At 32.5% G+C, this 24,815-nt stretch overlaps 1 protein-coding gene across 2 annotated transcripts in view; it reads left to right on the plus strand.

Annotated features, from left to right (window-relative positions):
* LOC114337864 (SH2 domain-containing protein 4A-like) overlaps positions 1-24,815 on the plus strand; it is a 167,046-nt gene that overhangs the window by 116,684 nt on the left and 25,547 nt on the right. For both annotated transcript variants that reach the window (XM_050659738.1, XM_050659737.1), the window contains exons 2-4: positions 5,267-5,490; positions 13,407-13,611; positions 17,606-17,896. In XM_050659738.1, the coding sequence (XP_050515695.1) occupies positions 5,275-5,490; positions 13,407-13,611; positions 17,606-17,896 (712 nt within the window). In that variant the 5' untranslated portion in view covers positions 5,267-5,274. The remainder of the gene's footprint in view (positions 1-5,266; positions 5,491-13,406; positions 13,612-17,605; positions 17,897-24,815) is intronic.

The raw sequence follows: 24,815 nt of genomic DNA on the forward strand, positions 1-24,815 counted from the left end.
GTTCATTCAATTTCCATCGGCTTCTGGAATTATAATCTATATGAAAATAGCTTTTATATTAGTAAGTTATTTAATTATTGATAAACAATTACTTATCTAAAATTTTAGTTGAAAATTAAAGATTTTGTTGGAAAAACTCGCATTTTCCGGGGAAGTAAATCGAGCAAAACACGTCTCTATGCAGAATTTAATTACGGTGAATTTTTATTTGAGTGTTTTTGGTGTAAAGTTAAAATCTTCGGAGTTATAGAGGAAACATTGAAAAAACACGATTTTAGGGCGCCATTTTGTTTATAAAAAAAGTAGCACACTATCTGCGGACTTTGCATACCTATATTATTAATATATACGATCATAAGATTCGATTCCAGTAATAAAATTGCTGGTAAATAACTTTTTCTTGTATTTTGCTAATTAGCCCAGAGTAAGATGCGATGCCTATTAGAAGTACAGTAAAACCTCGATATAACGGACCTCTATTTAACGGACTTCGGATATAACGGACAAACAATCCGGTCAAATGTAAAAAAATGAAAAACGTCCTGTTAATAATATACATACTTAACCCTGCGCATACCAAGATACATTGCATAACAGCGGGGTTCCCGTGGACCCCGGACCCCAAACGCTGAATTTTACAAAGAATTTTAATAAACGTTTTATTATAGCATAATGAGGACATATTTTTAAATATTCTGATTTATTTTAAACCTTTTTTATATAACGGACTTTCGGCTTTAACGGACACTCCGTCCCCCCAATTAGTCCGTTATATCGAGGTTTTACTTATCATCATAATATCGTTTTTTTTTTCGTTTTGGTATTTCAATAGTATTGATTTTATACACTTGAATTTAATAATTATTTTTCATAGAGTGTGTATATGACATCATTCGATACTTATGTCAGTATGTGTACATAAGTTTGAACATTTTATTAGACAGTCCTTGAAATCGCGTCATCAACGACCCACCGTTAATTTACTAATTTAAATATTAACCGAAATCGGAATAACGGCGACCTTGCCCCACCCCCAAAAGGTCAACGATTGAGGAAACGTAATAAAAATTATAAAACACATGCAACAAACTCATTTGGCAAAATTATTTAATTATAATTAATTAGTCTGCTATTGTGCGTCTACTTTTACTTAATTTTTACTTTTGTTTTTACCGAAGAAAGTTCATAAATTATTCATTCGGCGGGTATTACCGCATTTTATGGGGTTATTAAACAAATAGTATGTGGTTACTCTACCAAGAAACTAAGATTAATACCTGTTATTTCGATTAAGACACGCGAAGAAAGACAGGATGAAGATTTTCTCGTCAGCCCAGGTTAAGCGAGAGGAAATTCAAATTGTACGAGGAACTACTAAAGAAACTTTCATTCTTTTGTCAAATGCTAAAAATTAATCATCCTGATCATTTTTTAATGCCTCAAGAAGGCATTTAACAGGATCAAATTTAAGGATGTTATCCGTTTGTTGTACGCAAGACTGCGAAATATAATTGAAAGGAAAAACGAAATAGGAGAAGACTTATATATTACGTTTATAGATATTAAAGCTGCTTTTGATTCTATAAATAGAGAAGTAATGTGGTCAGTAATGGAAGACCTGCAAATCCCGCAAAAGATAGTAAGCGTGGTAAAAAGTACATATAGAAATGTACTTGCTAAAGTACAAATAAACGGATACAGATCGCCAATAATAAACCTAAATAGAGGAATAAAACAAGGGGACAGTCTCAGCCCAGTTTTGTTTATATTAGTAATGGATAAAGTAATGAAGAGCGCTAAAAGAAAGTCAAGGCAATTACAGTCAACAATAAGGTACAGGAACTTAGTACCAATGAGAATGGAGGGATTACTATATGCAGATGACCTAGTAAAAATAGCAGACAATAAAGAAAAAATGCAAAAATTAATCGATATCTGGGTGGAAGAAATAGAAAATTTGAAAATGGAGGTAAATGTAAAGAAAACGAAGACCATGATAGTAGCCCAAAAGAAAAGGGAAGAAATAAACCAAACGATATTTAGGTGCAAAAACGAAATAATAGAAACAGTCTCGACGTTTGAATACCTGGGAGTAATAATATCAGAGGATGGAAAGCTAGATGAAGAAATCTCATACAGGGCGAAAAAAGCAAATAAGATCTACTATGCACTAAATAAAACAATATTTGAAAAGGAAGAAATAGATAAAGAAATAAAACTGAAGGTATACAATGCAATATCTGTACCAACTTTAATATATGCAAGTGAGACATGGGTAAACAATGCAAAAATAAACAGTACAATAAACGCAGCGGAGATGAAGCAGCTGAGGAAAATAGCGGGAAAAACGAAATTGGACACAATAAGAAATGAAGATATTAGACAAAGACTGAAACAGAAATCGATAATAACCAAGATCCAAAAAAGAAAATTAAAATGGTATGGACACATTAACAGAATGGACCAAGGAAGACTACCAAAGCAGGTGATGGAATCAAAAAGATATGGTAAAAGAAGGAAAGGGAGGCCAAGGAAGAGATGGATCGATCAGATTATAGAAATTGGACAGAAAAAAGGAAAAACACTTCAACAAATGAAAGAGTTAGCAAAGGACCGCAAGAAATGGAAGATATGGATAGATGATGAATAAAACCTCCGATGCTCCTGAGGGGCATAAGGAGTTCCGAGAAAGAAGAAGAAGAAGAAGTTTTTACCCAAGAAAGTTCATAAATTATTCATTCGGCGGGTATTACCGCATTTTATGGGGTTATTAAACAAATAGTATGTGGTTACTCTACCAAGAAACTAAGATTGATACCTGTTATTTTGATTAAGACACGCGAAGAAAGACAGGATGAAGATTTTCTCGTCAGCCCAGGTTAAGCGAGAGGAAATTGTACGAGGAACTACTAAAGAAACTTCATTCTTTTGTCAAATGCTAAAAATAATGATCCTAGTCATTTTTTTAAGGCCTCGAGAAGGCATTTGACAGGATCAAATTAAAGGATGTTATCCGTTTGTTGTACGCAAGAGAGGTACCTGTCATCATCATCATTCTCTTTGCCTTATCCCTATGCGGGGTCAACTTCCCTAATTGCATTTCTCCACACAATTCTATCTTGGGTCATATCAATGTTAATCCCCTTTACCAACATGTCCTGCCTTATCTTCTCCCCCCAGCTCTTCTTTGGTCTTCCTCTCCTACTCCTTCCAGGAATCTGCACCTCTGCTATTCTTCTGCTATATCCATTAACGTCTCGACGTTGAACATGACCAAACCATCTTAACCTATTCTCTCTCTCTCTCATTTTGGCATTAATTGGTGCCACACCTAGACTTCCCCTAATATACTCATTTCTAATTTTATCCTTCTTTGTCACTACACTCATCCATCTAAGCATTCTCATTTCCGCCACATGCATTCGTTGTTCTTCTTTCTTTTTCACTGCCCAACATTCAGTTTCGTACATCATAGCCGGTCTTATGGCTGTTTTATAGAATTTTCCCTTCAGCTTCATTGGAATTTTTCTGTCACACAACACACCACTCGCTTCTTTCCACTTCATCCATCCAGCCCTAATTCTACTGCATGCATCTCCATCTATTTCTCCATTACTATGTAATACCGATCCTAGGTACTTAAAACTATGGCTTTTCACAATCATTTCACCATCCAAAGATACCATTTTATTTGTACTAACTCCATCTTTAAATGAACATTCGAAATACTCTGTTTTTGTCCTACTAAGTTTTAAACCTTTTTCCTCCAGAGCTTGTCTTCACTGTTCCAGTTTTTGTTTTAAGTCTCTTCACTATTTCCTATTAACACTAACACTACATCATCAGCATACATTAGGCACCATGGAATGCTACCCTGTAGTTTCGCTGTTATCTGGTCCAAAACTAATGAGAATAAATAAGGACTAAGCACCGAGCCTTGGTGCAATCCTACTTTCACCTGAAATTTATCAGTCTCCCCCACACCTGTCCTAATATTAGTCGTTACTCCCTCATACATGTCTCTCACAATCTTTACATATTCGCCAGAGACTCATTTCTTGAGTGCTCACCACAGAATCTCTTGAGGAACTCTATCATATGCTTTCTCAAGATCAATGAATACCATATGAGCGTTGGTCTCTTTATTCCTGTATTTTTCCATCAGTTGCAATGAAAATTGCGTCTGTTGTTAATCTGCCCTGCATAAAGCCAAATTGATTATCGGATATTTTGGTTTCTTCACGTATCCTATCAATTACTCTCTCCCATATTTTCATGATGTGGCTAAGTAGTTTTATAGCCCTGTAGTTTGTACATTGCTGTATGTCTCCCTTGTTTTTGTAGACAGGTACTAATAGTGACTTACTGGAGTCATATTTAAAAACAGACAGTCATGTCTATACAAGAAGAAGAAGGAAAAGAAGAAGATCATTTTTTACTGATAAAACTTGACTCCTGACTAATATGACTTTGTATGACTCCCAAGGAATCCCAGATCACCCTTTTGGTAATTACTGCTTCACGTGAACAGTAAAAGGACTGAGATACAAAATCACTGTACATAAGTCCAAAAAACGACTTTGTATTTCTAAAGCAATTACTGTTTGAGATTGAAAAAGAAATGAATTAGTTGGCTTGAGAAAACCAGGCGAAAACCAAATCCATGAGAAAGAGAGAAACTCTATTGATCAAGAAACACTGGCACAAACGTTGTGACAGCATTTTTGTATTTCTTGTAAAATTACTCTAACTCCGTTACGATGAACAGGATCATTATTGCCAGAGTAATAGCAAGTTTTGTTCATGGTTTTTCAAACTTTACCCGACCCTGTCCATCTAACTTCGTTCAAACTCAATATCTGGATTTCTCAAGGTTTCATCTCTTGGCATGAGTTTTTTCCGTTTCGAACAGAATTCTAACGTTCCATATTGAAATCTTAAAGTTCATTTTTAAAATATTTAGACTGTTATTCCTCCCGGGAATTCTGTTCACACTTCTTAACCGTCTTAAGATCTGCTGGGCACTTGTTACGTGCATATTTGTGCTTTCATTGAAGTTTTCTTATGAAAGATGTGGTTTCCCGTTGCCTTCTCTGATTTGTATTTCAGCCGATCCTCTGGACTAGACACAGAAGCTATACAGTTAATCAAACTATTTTTTTTTTCGGCTTTTTTTAAGTTATTCGTTGTATTTTGTTTTAGCCACTATTCAAAAAGTCTTATTAATGCTCAATATAATAGTCTTACATATATTTTTTGCTTACAGATATCAAGATGCTGCAGCAAATCCTACGCGACATGTACGTTGACCCAGAGATTCTAGCGGAGCTAGATGAAGATCAGAGGCAGACTCTGTTTTGCAAGATGCGCGAAGAGCAGGTGAGACGGTGGAAGAGTTGGAATGACAGACTGGCTGATGATATGGTCAAAGAAACGAAAGGAAATAAAAAGAAAGTTGATTTTTTACTGGGAGTTGATGGACAACCTTGGGTAAGTATGATCATGAAAGTAAGTAGTTATTGATTTTGTAGACCAAAGGGTATAAATATACAAAATTATCAATGTTAATAATAAATTGTTAACATCTCTTTTCAACAGTGGCGACGCGTGACTTTTTCTAAAGTGTTACCAAAACCAGATATTAAATATATACCAGATATATCTATATATGTATATAATGTATTTTATAAATATTTTTATATATACAGTGTTCCCATACATCAAAGTTTGTTCGACTAGACACCGTGAACTTTCAGCTTGCTATTAATCAATTTTTTTTTGGTACGCGCGATCCAGGTCTATTATAAAAATAGATGAAATAAAATTAAAAAATTAAAAATTTAAGAAATTATATAAAGTATCTACAAACTAAAAACATATTTGTTGTTTTTAGGTAAAATATGTATTATATCACCTTTATACTTTATTAAAAAATCCAAATTGTATAATTAGTATACTAATCAGTACATTTATTTGTCATTTTTAGCCTAAAATATTAAATAATTTTTATTTTATTGATTATACACTACAATGTACTGTATAATCAATATTATTATATGTCATATTATAATAATGTTGTTGTTAATTAATATATTTCGACAAGTAATTAAAATCGATTAATATGATTTATATAGGATAAAAAGGTATAGATATATTATCTGTATAATAAGCAAGTACAGTTACAAGTTATAAACTAATAATTAATAATGCATATTATGCAATAATCGAATCCAAAGGGCCGGTACGGTTAACTAACCGGAGTTTAATCGAGAAAATACCGGCCCTAAGAATAACAGACTTCATAAATGGAATTATAATTATTACATTACCTATAATTATAATAATAATTAAAATTGCATTTATTAAGTCTGATATTCTTACGGTCGGTATTTTCTGTCCCGATAGACACCGGCCCTACCTAGCGTCACCAAATTAAAATTTGGTAACACCAATACGCGGTTTCAGAGCCATCGTCCCCGCAAAATTTTCAGAGACGATCCAGTGAAAGATCCTACTATCGTTGCCACTCACAGAAGTGGTAAACGGCGCGGCGCACGGTAAGGGCACAGTATAATAAATATGGAACCTCTTTATACTGTGGTAAGGGCGTATTATAATAACGTGCAACCGATTTTACATAAACTCGCTGATATTTTCGTGCGTCTAGTTGGCTATTTTTACTGAATTAGGTAGATACTATTAACAAATATTTCTATTTTTAAAAAATATAAATGGAATTATTTTATAGTAGTCATAAAATATTTATTTACAAATTTTAACTGTTACCAATGGTAACAATGGTTACATGGACGCTTCGCCAGTGCTTTTCAACCTGAAGTAAAGTAGGTACTGTAGAGCTTAGTAAGTTAATGTTTTGCAATATCCTACAAATACGTGTGAAGCTTCAGTTACACGTTCCGATTTTCATCATCATCAACTCAGACAAAGCTCATGATAATTAGCAAGGAACAGAAGGTCAACTCCACGTCACGTCAACCAAACACCAGGAGAAAGAGTTACGCAGTACAACTGCCTCGGCACCATAATAAATGAAGAACGGAACAACAATCAGGAGATCAGAGCGCGCAATTCTCTTGGTATAAAAGTTAGAACGCTGCGATGCTATGTTCTATTTTATGGTGTTAAATCGTGGACCTTGAATGAAGATATGGGCAAAAGATTGGAAGCATTGGAGATTTGGCTATATCGGATAATACTTAAGATCTCGTGGACTGACAGAGTCATAAATGAGAAGGTCCTCAGAAGAATGAAGAAAAACCCAGAGTTAGTGATCACCATCCAAAAGCTACAATACTTGGGACACATTATGCGAAATGGGTACAGATATTTCCCTCCTCAAGCCATCCTGACAAGAAAAATATTTGGAAAGTGAGATTCAGGAAGAGAACATTCTGGTTAAAGATCCTCAGAACCTGGTTCAACACAAGATCTGAGCACCTTTTTGGCGCTGCTGCAGATAAGATAAAGATTACCACGATGCTCGCCAACATTCGTCACGGATAGGCACACCAAGAAGAATCTTCATCCAGCTCTTTGTGTTCATATTGAAATATAAGCTAGCCCAAACCTTCTCTGTCCATTTCGATGTTGAGCTGTTCCTATCCAATTGTTATGAGTTATTTTAATGTTATTAGTCCAGCAGGTTACTGGTCATCCTTTTTTGTGGTCAAAATAGCAAAAAATAAATCACCAATCGGTAGAAGAAGTATCGGCCGACCGCGCAAAAGATGGAGTGACAACCTTCCATAGAGGTATCAATCTGCTAATGAACAAGCAGAATTGCTTATAAAAAGGAAGAAGAAGAACAACTAAGACATTGTCCATAGAAAAAAGAAGTTGAAAAATAAGCCCAGTAACCGAGGTATTTATGGAAGACGTAGAGAAACGTCAATGAAAATTGGGACCATTACCTAGAAATCAAATGTAGGATAGAAAAAGCAAGCTTTGCATTTCAAAAATGGCTAAACTATGCAAATGTCATGATTTATGAATATCAATAAAAAGCAGGTTACTACTACGTCTTACCTATACTATTGTTAGAGCTTCACGATATTCGATAAAAATATCGATATTGTATTGATATCGTATCGAAAACCAATACAATACCGATACAATACATACCTGAGCAATATTAATGCCGATACGATACTCATTATCTGAAATCAATACAGTAGGTATTATCCGCTGTGAGCTCGTACGTAGAGGGGATATTTACAAATTCTCGAGCGCCAGTAGTGGCAAGTCTGTAAACGTTTACCGGAAATTTGACATAAATGTCAAAGTGATAAATGTAAAATTAAAATTAAAAACATTAATTATAAAAAATATTAGTTGGTCAAAGCTGTGGTATATATTTTTACCTTAAATATACTTACGTTTTAAATACTGAATTTAAGTTTTTTTAATGTTCCGTAATATGTAATTATAATTTAATCTAAAAATCTTAGCGCCATCTACACGATAATTGTGAAAGTATCCGAAGTAAGAAATTCATATTTTATCAATAGAACGTCAAAATGATTAGCAAAATCTTAAAAAAATCGATTACAATTTAATTAATTTTTTGCGTTGTAAATGTTAAGCGATAACAATTAAATAATAAATTTAAAAATTACCGGTGAAAGATAATTCCAGTAATCCGCTAGGAGCGCCACCAGCGAAGCTCAGAGCGTATACTCTTGTAAATCAAAGATACTTTTCTTGATGCAAATATACTGAGCCATTTTCTAATTTGTCTAATTTTACGCTTTTTTGTATTTTTGCCATAGTTACAATAAAATAATTTAGTTTTTACGTTAAATTCCTAATAGGCCTGGATTCCGCGTACCAAAAAAAGTTCATTAATAGCAAGCTGTAGATTTGTTAATAGCTTAATGGTGTCTAGTCGCAAGGGCGGATCCAGGACCGATGTTCGGGAGGGGCCATGAACTTTTTTTGGGGAGGTGTATCGGGGGGCCAGGGGGTAATTTTTAAAAGTTACGGTTAAAATGGTGAGTTTGAAGGCACTTTTTACACACTTTTGAGTTCTATAAAGACATTCAAAAGTTATCGTTATTAAAGTATTATTAAAGTTGTTACCGATTCATCCACATTTCTTCGGATCCAAGTGCAGTTCTTTCAACAAGTTTAATACTATTTTTTCCAATGCTTCTCCTGTCACTCTGTCAGGTCTTGTTCTTCCCCTCTTTCTTGATTTTCACTAATAATTGTTTTTATGTTCTCATTCGCGTCAATTAACTTGACAAAGTTTTCACGAATGTTGTTATTGTGTATGTATTTCAAATTTAGATAAAGCTGTTCTACGTGGGATACGTCGGTTATTTCGTCAAATATGACAGAGTAATAATTTGCTCTTTGAACCAGATTCATGTTTTGTTCAATTATTTCTTCACCACAACATGTTATTAATTATTGATTTTGACTGGTAATGGATAGGTGTCGTTGAATAGTCTTATCTCCTGATGAGATTTTAAATCTTAACAATTCCCCTCATTGATAGGTCCAGCATCTTCGTCCAGAAGCAAAAGGCCATTATCACGACAGCCTCTTACAGGAATATTTTGTCGACCTAAGAACACTATAGACTCTACTATTGGTCGTAGTCTTTCTTTATTTTCTTGTATCTGTTTAGACCTTTAAGAGTCTTTCTGGTTTGACTTACTTTTGCGGGTTGTGATAACTTTGTAGAAAATCCACCTAAACCTCAACGCACTCCTTGTGATATGATGTTTTTTTATGGATTTGTATGGCTCCGTCTTTGCAAATGAGTTTGGCGAAAGATGTTACTACAGGTTTCATCACAAGGATTTCGGCTGTCATCCTTTTATTATGACCATATTTTTCATTAGAAAAATAAAATGCAATACTTAAAAAACAATCCCTTTTGACTGTTCGAAAATTTTTTCAATTCTAGTCCAGAAAATATATTTATCCCCTGTTTTATACATATTATACGTATGTGTTTGAAACTAAGAACATTTGAACTGCCAATATTTAAATTTATATTTTTTAAATTCTCGGAGGGGGCCATGGCCCCCATGGCCCCCTCCCTGGATCCCCCCTTGTCTAGTCGGACAAACTTTGATGTACGGGAACACTGGAACAGGGGAAGTTTTAATTGTGGAACAGGTTACAGGTTTCGAACGTCAGACTACGAAAACGTCCCTTGTATTTTGTCGGACAGAACTTCAATTGATTTGTTACCCTTTCATTAAACTCTCATGCAAAAATTAGACTGCTATTTACCATCAATATAATTCCTGTCATTTGATATGTTCTACGTGTCTGACTTATTAAAATGCCCAACATATTAGTCGGACAAACATTTTTTCATATATTATATAAAGTTTGCTATTGAATAAACTTAAAAACAACCTGCTAGATTTCACAATCATAAACTTGCCAGGAGGACACGTTCCATAATTAAAATCACGTTCCACAATTAAAACTTCCCCTGTTCCAGTGTTCCCATACATCAAAGTTTGTCCGAGTAGACACCGTTAAGCTATTAACAAATTTTCAGCTCGCTATTAATCAACTTTTTTTGGTACCCAGGATCCAGTCCTATTAAATTCCTAACACAAGTCATTGGTTTGAAACAAGAATATCCACGAGAAATAATGAAATTACAAACATTCATGTTTCTTTGTGGTATTCACAATTTCCTTATTAATTTCCGGTGAAGTTTTTATGTACTTTTTACGTTTACTATTTGTTGAATTAACAAATGTGTCAACTGTTTTATTATTGTATTTTAAGAACCGAGAAGCTTTATGATTACGAGTTGTATTGTTTGTTGGAAAGTTAATAATTGTGGAATATAAACTGCTCATCAAAAGTTAGGGATATAGAAAATTATGCTCATTTTCATAGTTGATTTTTTCATGAACAGATTAACGGATTCCGCTAATTTTTTTTATTATTTTAGATTTTTCTTTAGTATTTACACAAGTGTACAAAGGTTTATTCAAACTTATTTTTTGTACTTATACCGGGTGGAAGAAAATAAATGTTTTTCTTATGTTAAGTTTGTGACACTCTGTAGGGAGGACGAGGTATAAATGTTAATATACATCGGAATCGTATTGTAGTTTTATGTTTTGTGAACATTCTGTTTTTTGAATGTCCTTGATATCTTTCGAAACAAAGAAGATATGTGGTTTTGCTCTCTAACATGTGTTTTAACTGAAACAAAACTAAATTAACAGTAAAAAATAACAGTTAACAAAACTTTAAAAACAGAAAGGCACACAAGGTAAACAGTTCTTATCGACACCTATAAGGGTTATTTGTCGACCAGGTAAGAGGTATGCACAGCGCAATATAAGCGACACGGGATTGTTTAATGGATGCTCTGTGATGCTTTGGGGTGGAATTTCCTCGAGAATAAGTACGGATTTGGTGTCCACGTAGAGGCTCTTTAAATAGCGAGAGGTACATTACATATATTTTTTTTCTTTAAACACTCTGTTCCTTTCGCACTATATGTAGGAAATAATTTCATGTTAGTGGAATGATAAGACATAGCCTCCTTACGTATCTCATGTCGTCAGTTAAAACACATATGTTAAAGAGTAAAACTGTCTAGTTTCTTTGTTATTAGAGATATTAGAGAAATTAAAAAAATAAAATATTCGCAAAATATTTCGCACCTTTTTGCGTTTTCGTCCCTACAAGGTGTCTCAAACTTTTGCTTCGCTTAAAACACATGTTAAACTACAAAACCGTCTATTTTTTTTGTTTCTAAAGATATCAGGAACATTCAAAAAACAAAATGTTCACAAAACGTAAAACTCCAATACGATTCTGATGTATACTTAATACTTACATTTGTACCTCGTCCTCCCTACAGGGTGTCTCAAACTTAACATAAGAAAAACATTTCTTTTCTTCCACCCGGTATAAGTACAAAAAATAAGTTTGAGTAAATCTTTGGACAACTGTGTAAATACAAGAAAAATCTAAAATAATAATAAAAAAATTAGCGGAATCCGTTAATCTGGGCACAAAAGAATCAATTATGAAAATGAGCATAATTTTCTATATCCCTAACTTTTGACGAGCAGTTTAGTTGGCGTGAATATTAGATTTTTAGTACAGTTACTAATTTCGAAGAGAAAATTTCTGCCAAAATGTGATTTCAATGGGAAAACATTTTTCTACAAGAATGTAGATAAAATACGCTTTTCCAAGAAATTAACACACCACCTTAAAAATAGGTCATTTTTGAAGTCTCGAAATTCCTAAACCTTTTGTCCGATTTAAGTGATTTTTTTAATGTGTTACAACCTTATTCTTTAACAATATAGCTGTAATAATATTATTGCTAGACAGGCAAATTGTCATTATGTACCAACCAAAATGTGTTTTTTTTTCTCAAAGTTCGCCACACCCTGTGGAATATTCTAGCATTTATAAAATACTGAAATTAAAACCTAACTATAGCCTCAGATTTTCTTATTCCGTTTTTTGATTCAATCGCTTATGTTGGATAATAAAAAAGTTAGGTACATACTTTAACAACTAGCCGTGTTTTTCATCAATACAAACGACAAACTTTAAAGAGTAATTCTATATGAAAAAGAAATGACAGTTTGCTTTATCAACGTATGTCCGCAAATGCTTCGTTTCCTAGATTCGGGGTATTGAATTTTTTCTTACAAACTGACGATTTATTTATTGCTCTAAAACCAGTTGAGATATGCAAATGAAATGTAATGGATTTTAAAAAGATTTTTCGCATTTTTTGACATACAATTAAGAATTTTATATTTGTCATTGGAAGGCTCGAAACAGAAGTGGAAGATCAAGTGAATAGAGCAAACAGAGCCGCAGGTTGCCTGAATGACACAATATGGAGAAATAAAAATATCGGAAAAGAAATGAAAGGCAGAATTTACAAATCAGTCATCAGACCATGTTTAGGTGGGTATTAAATAATAGAGAATAAAATACACATATTTGTCACACGACTTTCCGGTATGTTAACTTTTCTGATGTGGACTTTTCAATTTACTGTTGATTTTTGTTGCCAGTATAATTTTATTTATGATGTTTAGATCTTGTGCTTAGGTACCGGTCATTTTAAGCATTTTCATCAGCTGTTGATATCATCCACAGTCAAAAGCACTTCTGAAATTAATAAAACAATATGAGTTTCTTGAAATCGAACTGTGAAGAATCTATCACACGCAGTCGGTCGCGTTAGTCAAGATGTATTTTTTTTCTTGGCGCCAAGGAAATCAAATTATTATTTTTGATACTTATTATTTTATTTTTAATATTTTCATATATTTTGATATATTATGATATCTTTTGATATATTTTATATACTTTGATATATTTTGATATCTTTTAATATATTTTGATATATTTTGATATTTTAGGTGTGGGTTATGGGTGAACACGGAGACGACAAATCCATAGAAGATATTTTAAGAGAAGAAGCGGCTGAAGAGGCGAGAATATTAGCGGAAAAAGAGACTGAAAAACTGAGAGAAGAGGTGAAAAAGGAAATGAAAGCTCAATTGATAGAAGACTACGTAGACCTAACTCATAAGATAGAAGAAAATTTGCCTAAGCTAAGAATAGGTAAATTTCATTACAATTTTTAGATTTATATTTCTGGTGCATTAATAGAGTTGTAATTATATGAAAATATTTTGTCTAACACTATTACACTACGTCTATCCACCTCTTTCTTTGTCTTCCTACTGGTCGACGTCCCACCATAGTTCCAATAAGCGTTCTACTAGGTATTCTGTCATAAGGTGACCTGCACAGCACAATCTTTATATATATTATACAGGGTGGTTCATCTTATTCGCCTCGGTCTCTGTACGGAAAACCACTTGATATTTTAAAAAAATTTCTTCACAGAAATATACAGGGCCATTAATACTACAATCTAAAAATAATGTGAATTATACAGGGTGCTCCAAAAAAGACTGGCATATCAAAGTTATATTTTTTCTTATGGAATGCCCTATATCTAATGACAGTGTTTAATTGACCTTGAAAAATAAGCTATACTTTCATAAGGGTTCCCTATACCTAAATACAGGGTATTTTGATTTATTTCGATTTTTATAAAAATTTAAGATTTAAAAAAAAAATAAATATCTACGAATCTAAGAATCAGTAACAAATTCTTTCTTTGATCTTAATAACTGACTATTTACAATACTTAAGCAGATGCTTATTGCAACAAAGTTTCTTACAGGGTGGTCAAAATATGAGATTTTTTGATTGACAAATTCAAGCTGTAATAACTTACTTATTTTAAATGGAACACCCTGTATCTTACTAGTCTATCGCGTAGAAAATATACTTAGCTTTTAATTTGTATTAGGGTTTTCTATACCTATCTTTTTACAGGGTGGTCAAAATATTAGATTGTTCTATTAACAAATTCAAGCTGTAATAACTTACTTATTTTAAATGGAACACCCTGTATCTTACCAGTCTGTCGCGTAGAAAATTTATTTAGCTTTCAATTCTTATTGGTTTCCTATACCTATCTCCCTTCATTTGTTAAATATTTTAAAGATTTCCTAATTTGTACACCACTTTTTGTTTGAATCTTTGAATCGCATTTACAAACAATTAAATGCAATGGCTACTATGACGATAACGAGCCTATTGTACAAAAATATGTAAAAATGGGTATTTACAGAATAACATGGAAAAATATATTTACAGGATAACATGTATATTGAGAATGTTTACATGGAATTGAAGAGATTTTAAATATCTTCCATTATAAAGAATAGAATATCGAGTATGTCATTTAAAATAAGAACAATCTGTGTGATTAAATGACAAAAATTGTGAATTTTAGTAACGAAAGTATCTAGACTAAGGTATTTAAGTATATTTCCGGTGTTGGTGATGTGTTGTACATAACCACGACATAGGTACTTAATTCTACGTTTTAAAGCTTACAAATTAGGAAATCTTTAAATATTTAAGAAAAGAAGGGAGATAGGTATAGGCAACCCTAATAAGAATTGAAAGCTAAGCAAATTTTCTACGCAATAGATTAGTAAGATACAGGGTGTTCCATTACAGCTTGAATTTGTTAATAGAACAATCTAATATTTTGACCACCCTGTAAAGGATAGGTATAGGAAACCCTAATATAAATTGAAAGCTACGTAAATTTTCTACGCGATAGACTAGTAAGATACAGGGTGTTCTATTTAAAATAAGTAAGTTATTACAGCTTGAATTTGTTAATAGAACAATCTCATATTTTGACCACCCTGTAAGAAATTTTGTTGAAGTAAGCATCTGTTTAAGTATGCTAAATAGTTTATTATTAAGATCCAAGAAAGAATTTGTTACTGATTCTTAGATTCGTAGATATTTATTTTTTTCTAAAACCTTACATTTTCATAAAAATCGAAATAAATCAAAACACCCTGTATTTAGGTATAGGGAACCCTTATGAAAGTATAGCTTATTTTTTAAGGTCAATTCAGTAATGTCATCAGATAAAGGGCATTACATAAGAAAAAATATAACTTTGATATACCACTCTTTTTTGGAGCACCCTGTATAATTCACATTATTTTTACATTGTAGTATTAAAGGCCCTGTATATTTCTGTGAAGAAATTTTTTTAAAATATCAAGTGGTTTTCCGTACAGAGACCGAGGCGAATAAGATGAACCACCCTGTATAACACCGGTTTATAGCGTCCTGCGTCTTCCGGTTCCTATTTTCCAGCCGCGTGGATCTGTCCAATCAACTGCTCGTAGATCTCTCTCAGACATTGCTTTTTGGATTCCACCTATCCAGGTAGTTTTCGGTCTGCCCCTTTTCCTTCTTTCCGGGGGTTGTCATTTCATTATCAGCTTTGGAAGTCAATGTTTCTCCATTCTTTGTACATGGCCATACCAACAAAGTTGTTTTTCTTGGATTTCTTCTATTATGTTTGTTTTCCGATTCATAATATCTCGTACTTGTTCATCCGTTATGTGTGAGACTCTAGAGATGCAGGCCGATCTTCACCAGAAGTCCATTTCCATTGCGAGCAACAATTGAACGGAGTGGGGGTTGATTTATCCCCTCTACTTCGTGCAAGCTACCGGTTTGGGGCGGCTACCTTCGACTGGTTCGGGTAAATAATTAAAACTCGTGCAGGGTATACGTAAAATAAACGAATTTACCTTTATTATGGCGATCATTTCACAAACAAACTGAACATCACTACTTACTAAAACTTTACATTGATTTTACAAAGAGAATTTCGCATTTAGCGATCTAATTTTTACACTGAGTCGATGCATGTTGACTGTTTGAGTCTCGGCACACGTTCTGTTCGCTTATTCAGTTAACAGGTTTCACATCCCTACAGTACCACGTTTTTAAAGATATTATTACATAGCTGTGTTTTCTTTTTTTGATATGTTTTTGACCAAAGTAGTGAGTTCAAAGTCCTTTCACTGTCCCTCCACTTTGTTGATTTCTCATTCCAAGATATACCTACATAATCAGAGCTTGGTTCAATAACCATATCATCCTCTAGTTGTAACTCATTTTCTCTCCTCCTATACAATTCTCCTACAATCTTTGTATTTTTGCATAATTTGTTATAGACACTATATAGAGAGTTTTTTGTAATAATAATATAACTCGTGGTTGGACCTTAGAGCCCGTTCACATGAGAGATTGATTCCGCGCGATTACAACTATACGCTGTGAGCTCGTAGGTAGAGGGGATATTTAAAATTTCGCGAGCGCCAGTAGTGACAAATCAGTGAACGTTCGGTGGAAATTTGACATAAATGTCAAAGTGATTAATTTAAAACATTGAAATTAAAAACATTAATAGGAAAAAATATTAGTTGGTCAAAGCTGTGGTGTATATTTTTACCTTAAATATACTTACGTTTTAAATACTGAATTTAAGATTTTTTAATACCTATATCGTAATATGTAATTATAAATTAATCTAAGCGCCATCTACACGATAATTGTGAAAGTATCCGAAGTAAGAAATTAATATTTCATTAATAGAAGGTTTAAATGATTAGCAAAATCTTAAAAAAATCGATTACAATTTAACTACTTTTTTGCCTTGTAAATATTAAGCGATTAAAGTTACCGGCGAAAGTTGCATCAGTAATCCGCTAGTAGCGACACCAGCGAAGTTCATAGCGTGTATACAGTTTACTTGAGACCGTTCACATGCCAACGCGCATTTTAATGACCTCAATGTACGTAGTTGTAATCGTTATCGCGCGTTAGGCGCGTGAACCTCTCCTGTGAACAGGCTCTTATTCTCTACATGCCATTGTCGCAGATAGGTCCCAATATCCTTCTCAATATATTTCGTCGTTTATTTATCATTTTAATATTCTTTTTAAGTGTTCATCGTTTTTTTAATTTCAACTCGGCATGAAATGGTTAGCTTTTTTAACTGTTCATTTCATTTTGTTCATTTTACCATGGCTTTATAAAACATGTCTCATGTAAATAGCTTTATTTTTCGGATATTATATATATTTTTAATTCCTTAATTTTTAATCTCATTTTTTTATGTATTTACTCGATACCTGTCACAATGATTTGTTTATAGAGGATGACATGGATATATACTGCTCCGTAGAAGAGATACAGGCTAAAATACACTCAAAGCCACAAAAAAACATCAATAACTACACCATGAATGCCATGAACAAAAAATTTAATGAAACTCCCGAATTCATCAACACTCAAAAAGTTGCGCAGAAGGTGGCCTTATGGGAGCAGAAACTTCTGACGGACAAAACAACTGAAATCTTCCAAAAAATACAGAAGAAACATCAGCAGGTTGCTAAAGAGGCAGAAGAAGAAGAAAAGAGGAAAGAACAGGTTTGGCAGGAACAAGGTAGGTCCGAAGTACAGTTGTATAGAGATATCTGAAATCGTGGAGGTCACTCAGGTAGCAAATCAAGTAGGGGACTTCAGTTGAACGCGTTGGTGCAAAATGTAAACATGCATTTGAAAAGAATCGTGCACGAAATCAGTGGTTTTGCGACTTTGTCAGAAGGAAATTTTACTGTAAAAGAGGTAACACATAAAATTCCGAAAAACCTTTGAAACTCAAATTGATCTGACAACGTCGCGTAACCAAAGTTTTTGATCGGTCGGACCTTGGCAGTTTCAGATATTTCTGCCGACTTGTACAATTATACAGGGTGTTTGGATAAGAATTGGCCATAGCTTAACCTTAGATTCCTGAGCTTAAAATAGGTCGATTTAAGCTAACTTACCTTAGTACTAAAGTTGATAATATGAGAAATACAGGGTGTCAAGTTAAACTTTTATTTTATTTATTCTTGAATATTTCCTAACAGGCATAGGATAATAACACGAAATTTGGTAAGTAGGGGTTTTTTGGGATGAGAAATCTAAATTCGCCACCAAAAATGATGTATTACCCAGAGGGCGCTACATACGTATTTCAGTGCTCATTTAATACGTTAAGGTTTTTTTATCCCCCACTCTACATACTTTTTGAATAAAAATTTTTATTCTCTTAATAGTCCAGGAACCGAAGCATTTCACCTCGCAATTTTTACAGAATTGATCTATTTACTTGAAAATTTGAGAATAAGTAGTGGATAGTTCAAGGATCAAAATCTATATGATGCCGACAGGCTTTTACCATGGGGGTGGTTGCCGCCCCATCTCGGGGGTGGAAATTTTTTATTATATTTTGACCGCAAAAGTTGGTAAAAACATTCATTTTAAGCAAAAAACTCTGTACATATTTTGATAAAATTAATAGTTTTCGATTTATTCGCTATCGAAAGTGTTAGTTTTATATCTAAAAAATCAATGTTTTTCGATGGTATACTCATTTACGATTCACTCAATTTTTGCCGTAGAAAAAATTTTTTCACACGAAGTTCTTTGGAATTAAATAGCCTATGCCTATAATTTCATATTTAAACATTTTTTCGTATCTCTGTTGCTAATCTTTCTATTCTGAAGAGAATGGCATTTTTTACCAAATTACAAAAATTCGTTATTCGCTTTGAACTCCATTTTTTTGAAAACTAATCATTCTAAGCCAGTCAAGCTATTAATAATCTATATATATAAAAGAAAGTCGAGTTATGTTAGTTACACTGATAATAACTCGAGAACGGCTCATCAGATTGTTATGAAATTTTACAAGTGTATTCTACCGGACTGGGAATAGGCATAACTCTGAATTCATGCCCGTACGTCATAAAGGGGCTTGCCCCCCCTGATATATTTTTTTAATTTTTTGACAAACCGTTTTTTCTTAATTTTGTATGATGTAGAAACAAAAGATACATACAATCCTAAATTTTCACTTTTTTATCTTCAACCGTTATTTTTTAATAGCCATTTAAATATTTTACATCTATATATATAAAAGAAAGTCGAGTTATGTTAGTTACACTGATAATAACTCGAGAACGGCTCATCAGATTGTTATGAAATTTTACAAGTGTATTCTACCGGACTGGGAATAGGCATAACTCTGAATTCATGCCCGTACGTCATAAAGGGGCTTGCCCCCCCTGATATATTTTTTTAATTTTTTGACAAACCGTTTTTTCTTAATTTTTTTATGATGTAGAAGCAAAAGATACATACAATCCTAAATTTTCACTTTTTTATCTTCAACCGTTATTTTTTAATAGCCATTTAAATATTTTACATCTATATATATAAAAGAAAGTCGAGTTACGTTAGTTACACTTTGTTAATTTGTTGCCATACTCCTCCGAAACGAATTAACCGATTTTCATGAAATTTGGCAGGTAGATTCCCTGCTGAATTCCGAACAAAACGCTGCTATTTTTTCTTCTCTAGCGCAGTCCGTTTCCGAAATAGCGAACCGTAAGCCGTGGCAAAATTCTGAGCACAGAAGAAGAACCAATGGGAAATTTCATAAAAGAAAACTGCAACAGATTAGCTTTTGGACTCAAATTGGATAAAATATGAATTTTTTAATTTTACGAATTTTTAAAAAATCTTGCTTTCGCGTGGGCAAACCATCCAGTTTATTTATGTTTAGTAGATGAACTAACGAAAAATATCATGTACACTATTGCATGTATTAAATGATTGATAATATTTTTTGTTATTGTGATAATTAATTAATATTTAGAATTTTAACCTTTAACTACCCGCACATCAAAATATAACATAACTACACGCGTGGCGTTCTTTATACGCCACAAGAAAATATACTTAAAAACAGCGGATTTTGAAAAATTACACTTATTTGTTTGTTATAAACCTTACTCGGCGTCAGCGGATACTTGGAGTTCCTTCTCAGTAAGCAAATTGGGATATATAACTGGAATCTGATTCCATGATAAATAAAATTGCTAATAATATTTTTTTGAAACGATATTTTTTACCTGAGAAAAAGTATTGTTTATAAAGAAAAATATATTTGTGCCATAATGACTAAAAAACATTTGAAATATGTACTTATATTACTAATTGTATTACTATAATTGTGGCGTATGTTATCCACCACCGGAAACAACAAATAATAAATTGTAAATTACGATCTTCCTAGAATGCCGATTATAACGAAACTAAACCCAGTGTAAAGCACATTCCAGTGATAGGTTAGATAAATAAACAAAGACAAAAATTAAATTTTTAAATTCATTTGTAGTAGAATTCTTATTATGTGGCGTACAAAAATACGCCAGCGCGTGTAGTTAAAGTTTAAGGTATGAAGTAAAATAATAAAATTTATTTTACTTTAAAACCTAAACAGTTTTTCCATTCTCTTAGACCAAAAATATTTTGCTACCTACTACATTCTCATATTTTGACGTTTATTTGTGTCAGTCGAAATGATTTGTAAATTTTGAGGTTAATGCCACTTAATGCTAACAACCATATTGTCATCGAGAAAACTCAGTTGCCTCAGTTATCTCAATATAATACAATGTATGTATTTATGTATCTAAATCTATATATTGTATGTTCCCCATGTCCAGCTGAACGATTTACGTACTGTATACGTGGAATATCATATAATTTGTCATATTATGTATCTTTCTTATGTATTGTACCCTCGGAGATCGCTGGGAAAATTTAGACTCAAAATAACAAAATCCAGTTTGGCAACACTGTGTGAATGTTGATAGTATCATATCCCTTTTAAGATAAACAGATCTGTAATTTAGTCCAGACAAATTAATATATTTTTGGCCAGCAAAAATGAGATTTTTCAACCAAATACTGTCTCAAATATGATATGCAAAATAATTTTTAATTGTTTTCCACTCATTAAATCGTTATCGTCCAGTTATTGTCCTAATTATTTTAACTTTTAATAAGTGTCGACTAATTCTGAATGATTAATAAGTTGTTAAAACATTTTATCTGTAGCGGCTTCTGGAATGCCTTAAAACTATCGGATTTCATTCGACCATACTTACAAATTTTGCATAAAATATTTGGACATATAATTTTCTTTTTTATTCGAGGAAATTGCATTTCGATCAATTTTCATGTCTAGAAATTCATTTTCGAGCAGTTGATTTTGAGTAATTGATTTTTAGCCATTACGTTCAAGCAACTGATCTATAATCAAAATTATGACAGATTATCTAATTATGACACACTATCTAAGGTGCAACGAAGTTCACCGGGTCAGCTAGTACATAAATAAAGAAGAATGAATAAGGCCAATGACTAAAAACACCGCCAACTTGCATTATCATGCTTCCAATTGAATTTCTCCTTTTTTTTTCAAAAGAAAATACATTGATTTGTTGACTATGACTTTTTATTTTTTATCTTAAAAAGTTCGGTAAAAAAGAATTTTGTAGGTTTTTACAAGATCTATAAGTCTGTTAATATTAAATTCTTTTAAAATCCTCAGTCACAAAAAGAGGTTACATTGAAAGGGTTGGTAAAGGTGGTTTTTGCATGTTATTACAAGTTTTAATTGTCAATAGCTCACTCAATTTTGGCCGTAGAAAATTTTTTTGCAAATCAGGTTCTTGGGAATTAACTAAGCTACAATTATGTATTTAAATATTTTTCGTATCTCTGATGCTAATCTTTCTATTCTGAAGTAAAGGCCATTTTTTCCAAACCACAAAAATTCGTTATTCGCTTTTATCTCCATTTTTTTTAAAACAAATCATTCTAAGCCGGTCAAACTTCTAGAACCTATTAATAATAAATAAATAAAGAAGACCAAATAAGGTCAATGACTAATTTTAATTAGAGTGATCATTAGGGGGTTGCTTGTGATCACTTGTTCGCTGAAAAAAATAGGGACTGACATTCTTTTAATTATAAGTCACTTAATTTTTGAGCTAGAGACTTTTTTTGAGTTGTGGAGATAGATATTTTTAAATACTTTAAATTAGCTTAAACAAGTTATCCTCGAAAAATGCATGGTTTCCCGTCTTTTAACTTTGAAACTACAATATTTAGAATTCGACGAAGAAGAGCTAGCATATAATAAAGTATAGCTCGATTACTCTTGGTCTTATAGAAAATTTAAAAATACGGGTTTGTTTATTTTTTTTAAGGGTACATTTTTGTTAAGTAAAGTTGTTTTGATAAAACGAAAACTTTTAGAGTTATTAGCAGAAAACTTATTAAAAACATGATTTTTTCGGTATAAAACTAACACTTTCGATAGCGAATAAATTGAAAACTATTAATTTTATCAAAAAAGTATATACAACGTTTTTTGCTTAGAATGAATGCTTTTATCAACTTTTGCGGTCAAAATATAATAAAAAATTTTCACCCCCGAGATGGGGCGGCAACCACCCCCATGGTAAAAGCGCCTTTCAGCATCATATAGATTTTATACGTGTAGATCTACTACTTATTCTCAAATTTTCAAGCAAATCGATCCATTCTGTAAAAATTGCGAGGTTTTGTCCTATTTTAAGCTTCATTACTTGAACTATAATATTTTTACTTAAAAAAGGTATACTATATTTCGCTAAACTTAACTGTTTTAGAGATAAACGCATTTTAAATCTGCGATACAACATATTTTTGTGCATAATATCATTGTAGTCAGACCCGAAAAATAAACTTGAAACCATAATGATTGTGCCAGTTCTCATATTTATGTCATTGCATAATTTTCGATACATTTTTGTAAATTTTTATCGTTTTAAGTTATTTTTCGGGTGTAACTACAATGATAACATTCAAAAAATTATGTTGCCCCGCAAATTTAAAATACGTTTATCTCAAAAACGGTTGAGGTTAACGAGATGAATGTATACCTTTTTTAAGTAAAAATATTAAGAGAATAACAGTTTTGATTCAAGAAGTATGTAGAGTGGGTAATAAAAAAAATTGAACCTATTTAATGAGCGATGAAAGGCGTATGTGGCGCCCTCTGGGCAATACATCATTTTTGGTGGTGAATTTAGATTTCTCGTCCCAAAAAAACCCCGCTTACCAAATTTCGTGTTATTATCCCATGCCTGTTGGGAAATATTTAAGAATAAATAAAATAAAATTTTAACTTTGACACCCTGTATGTCGGTTATTATCAACTTTTGTACTAAGGTAAGTTAGCTTAAATCGACCTATTTTAACCTCAGGAATCTGTGGTTAAGCTATGGCCCATTCTTTACCAAACACCCTGTATATTATATAGAGTTTAGAGTATCTCTCTTCTTTATTAATGCAGGATTCATTAGGAGTACTCGTAATGAAGGTCCGTATGATGCTTAAGAGTTTTAATTAATAAAATAAACAACAAAATTATAGATACTTATAAGTTGACGAAATGTAAAAGTGTTTTGTGAAATAATACGAACACAATTTACTTGTTCTTGAGGGAAATGTATTTGAAAATAATCGCGTCTATTCAATATTATAACCGGCTGTAAAGCGTCTCTTTAATTCGCGACTTTTTCGATTATCCCAAACAACACGCATGTCGACATTCTGATGTTACTTTCGACTAACTATCGAACTTCTTCCCATGAACGAAAACCATTAAAAACCTCAGGGCTGTTTAATTCTTCCTAAACTAAGGTTTGTTTTTAAACCAAGAGGAGTAAACTAAAAAGACAGATTCATACCCGAGAAAGTCACTAGAAATATCATCAAGTACATCTTCTTTTTTGATTGATCATATAGGCCTTTAACGGTGATCCATAAACATTATATTATTACTAATACGTCGCTAAAGAGTTCTAAAAACAACTCTTTTTATATAAAAGCAGACTAAAAATCTAAAAATTAAACGAATAACGCAGAACATACAAAAAATTCGCTGATATAACGTAATTAACCAGTGGCGACGCGTGAGTTTTTCTAAAGTGTTACAAAAACCAGATGTAAAAAAATCTTATTTAAAAAAAATATTTTGAACCGCCCAAATATAAGTTTTTGTTTTCAATCCTGTGGGATAAAATTAAACAAATCACTATTCCCAAATTATATGTATGTAATTATGTATATGTAACAGGTATAACAATAAATAATAAACAAACTAAACATATTCTACCATAAAATTAACATAAAAAAATGAACAAGTAGGAAAAAGAACAGATTTGAAAACTATTGTTTATATTTTAATTCTTCCATTTTCAATAATATCATTTTTTCTTTAAAATAATATATAAAAAATATACAAGTACATAGAATGACTTTTCAAGTAGTTGATCAATTACGCAATACGTAGCAACACTCTTCCATGTTTAAATGCACGCACACTGTAATCTGTAATAGGTGTATTGTCGAAGCGAAGATCGGTGGAATATGCGCATTTTATCAATGAAATTCGATATTTTTAAGATATTCCA

The sequence above is a fragment of the Diabrotica virgifera genome, chromosome 8 (assembly GCF_917563875.1).
Source record: "Diabrotica virgifera virgifera chromosome 8, PGI_DIABVI_V3a".
Lineage (NCBI taxonomy): Eukaryota > Metazoa > Arthropoda > Insecta > Coleoptera > Chrysomelidae > Diabrotica > Diabrotica virgifera.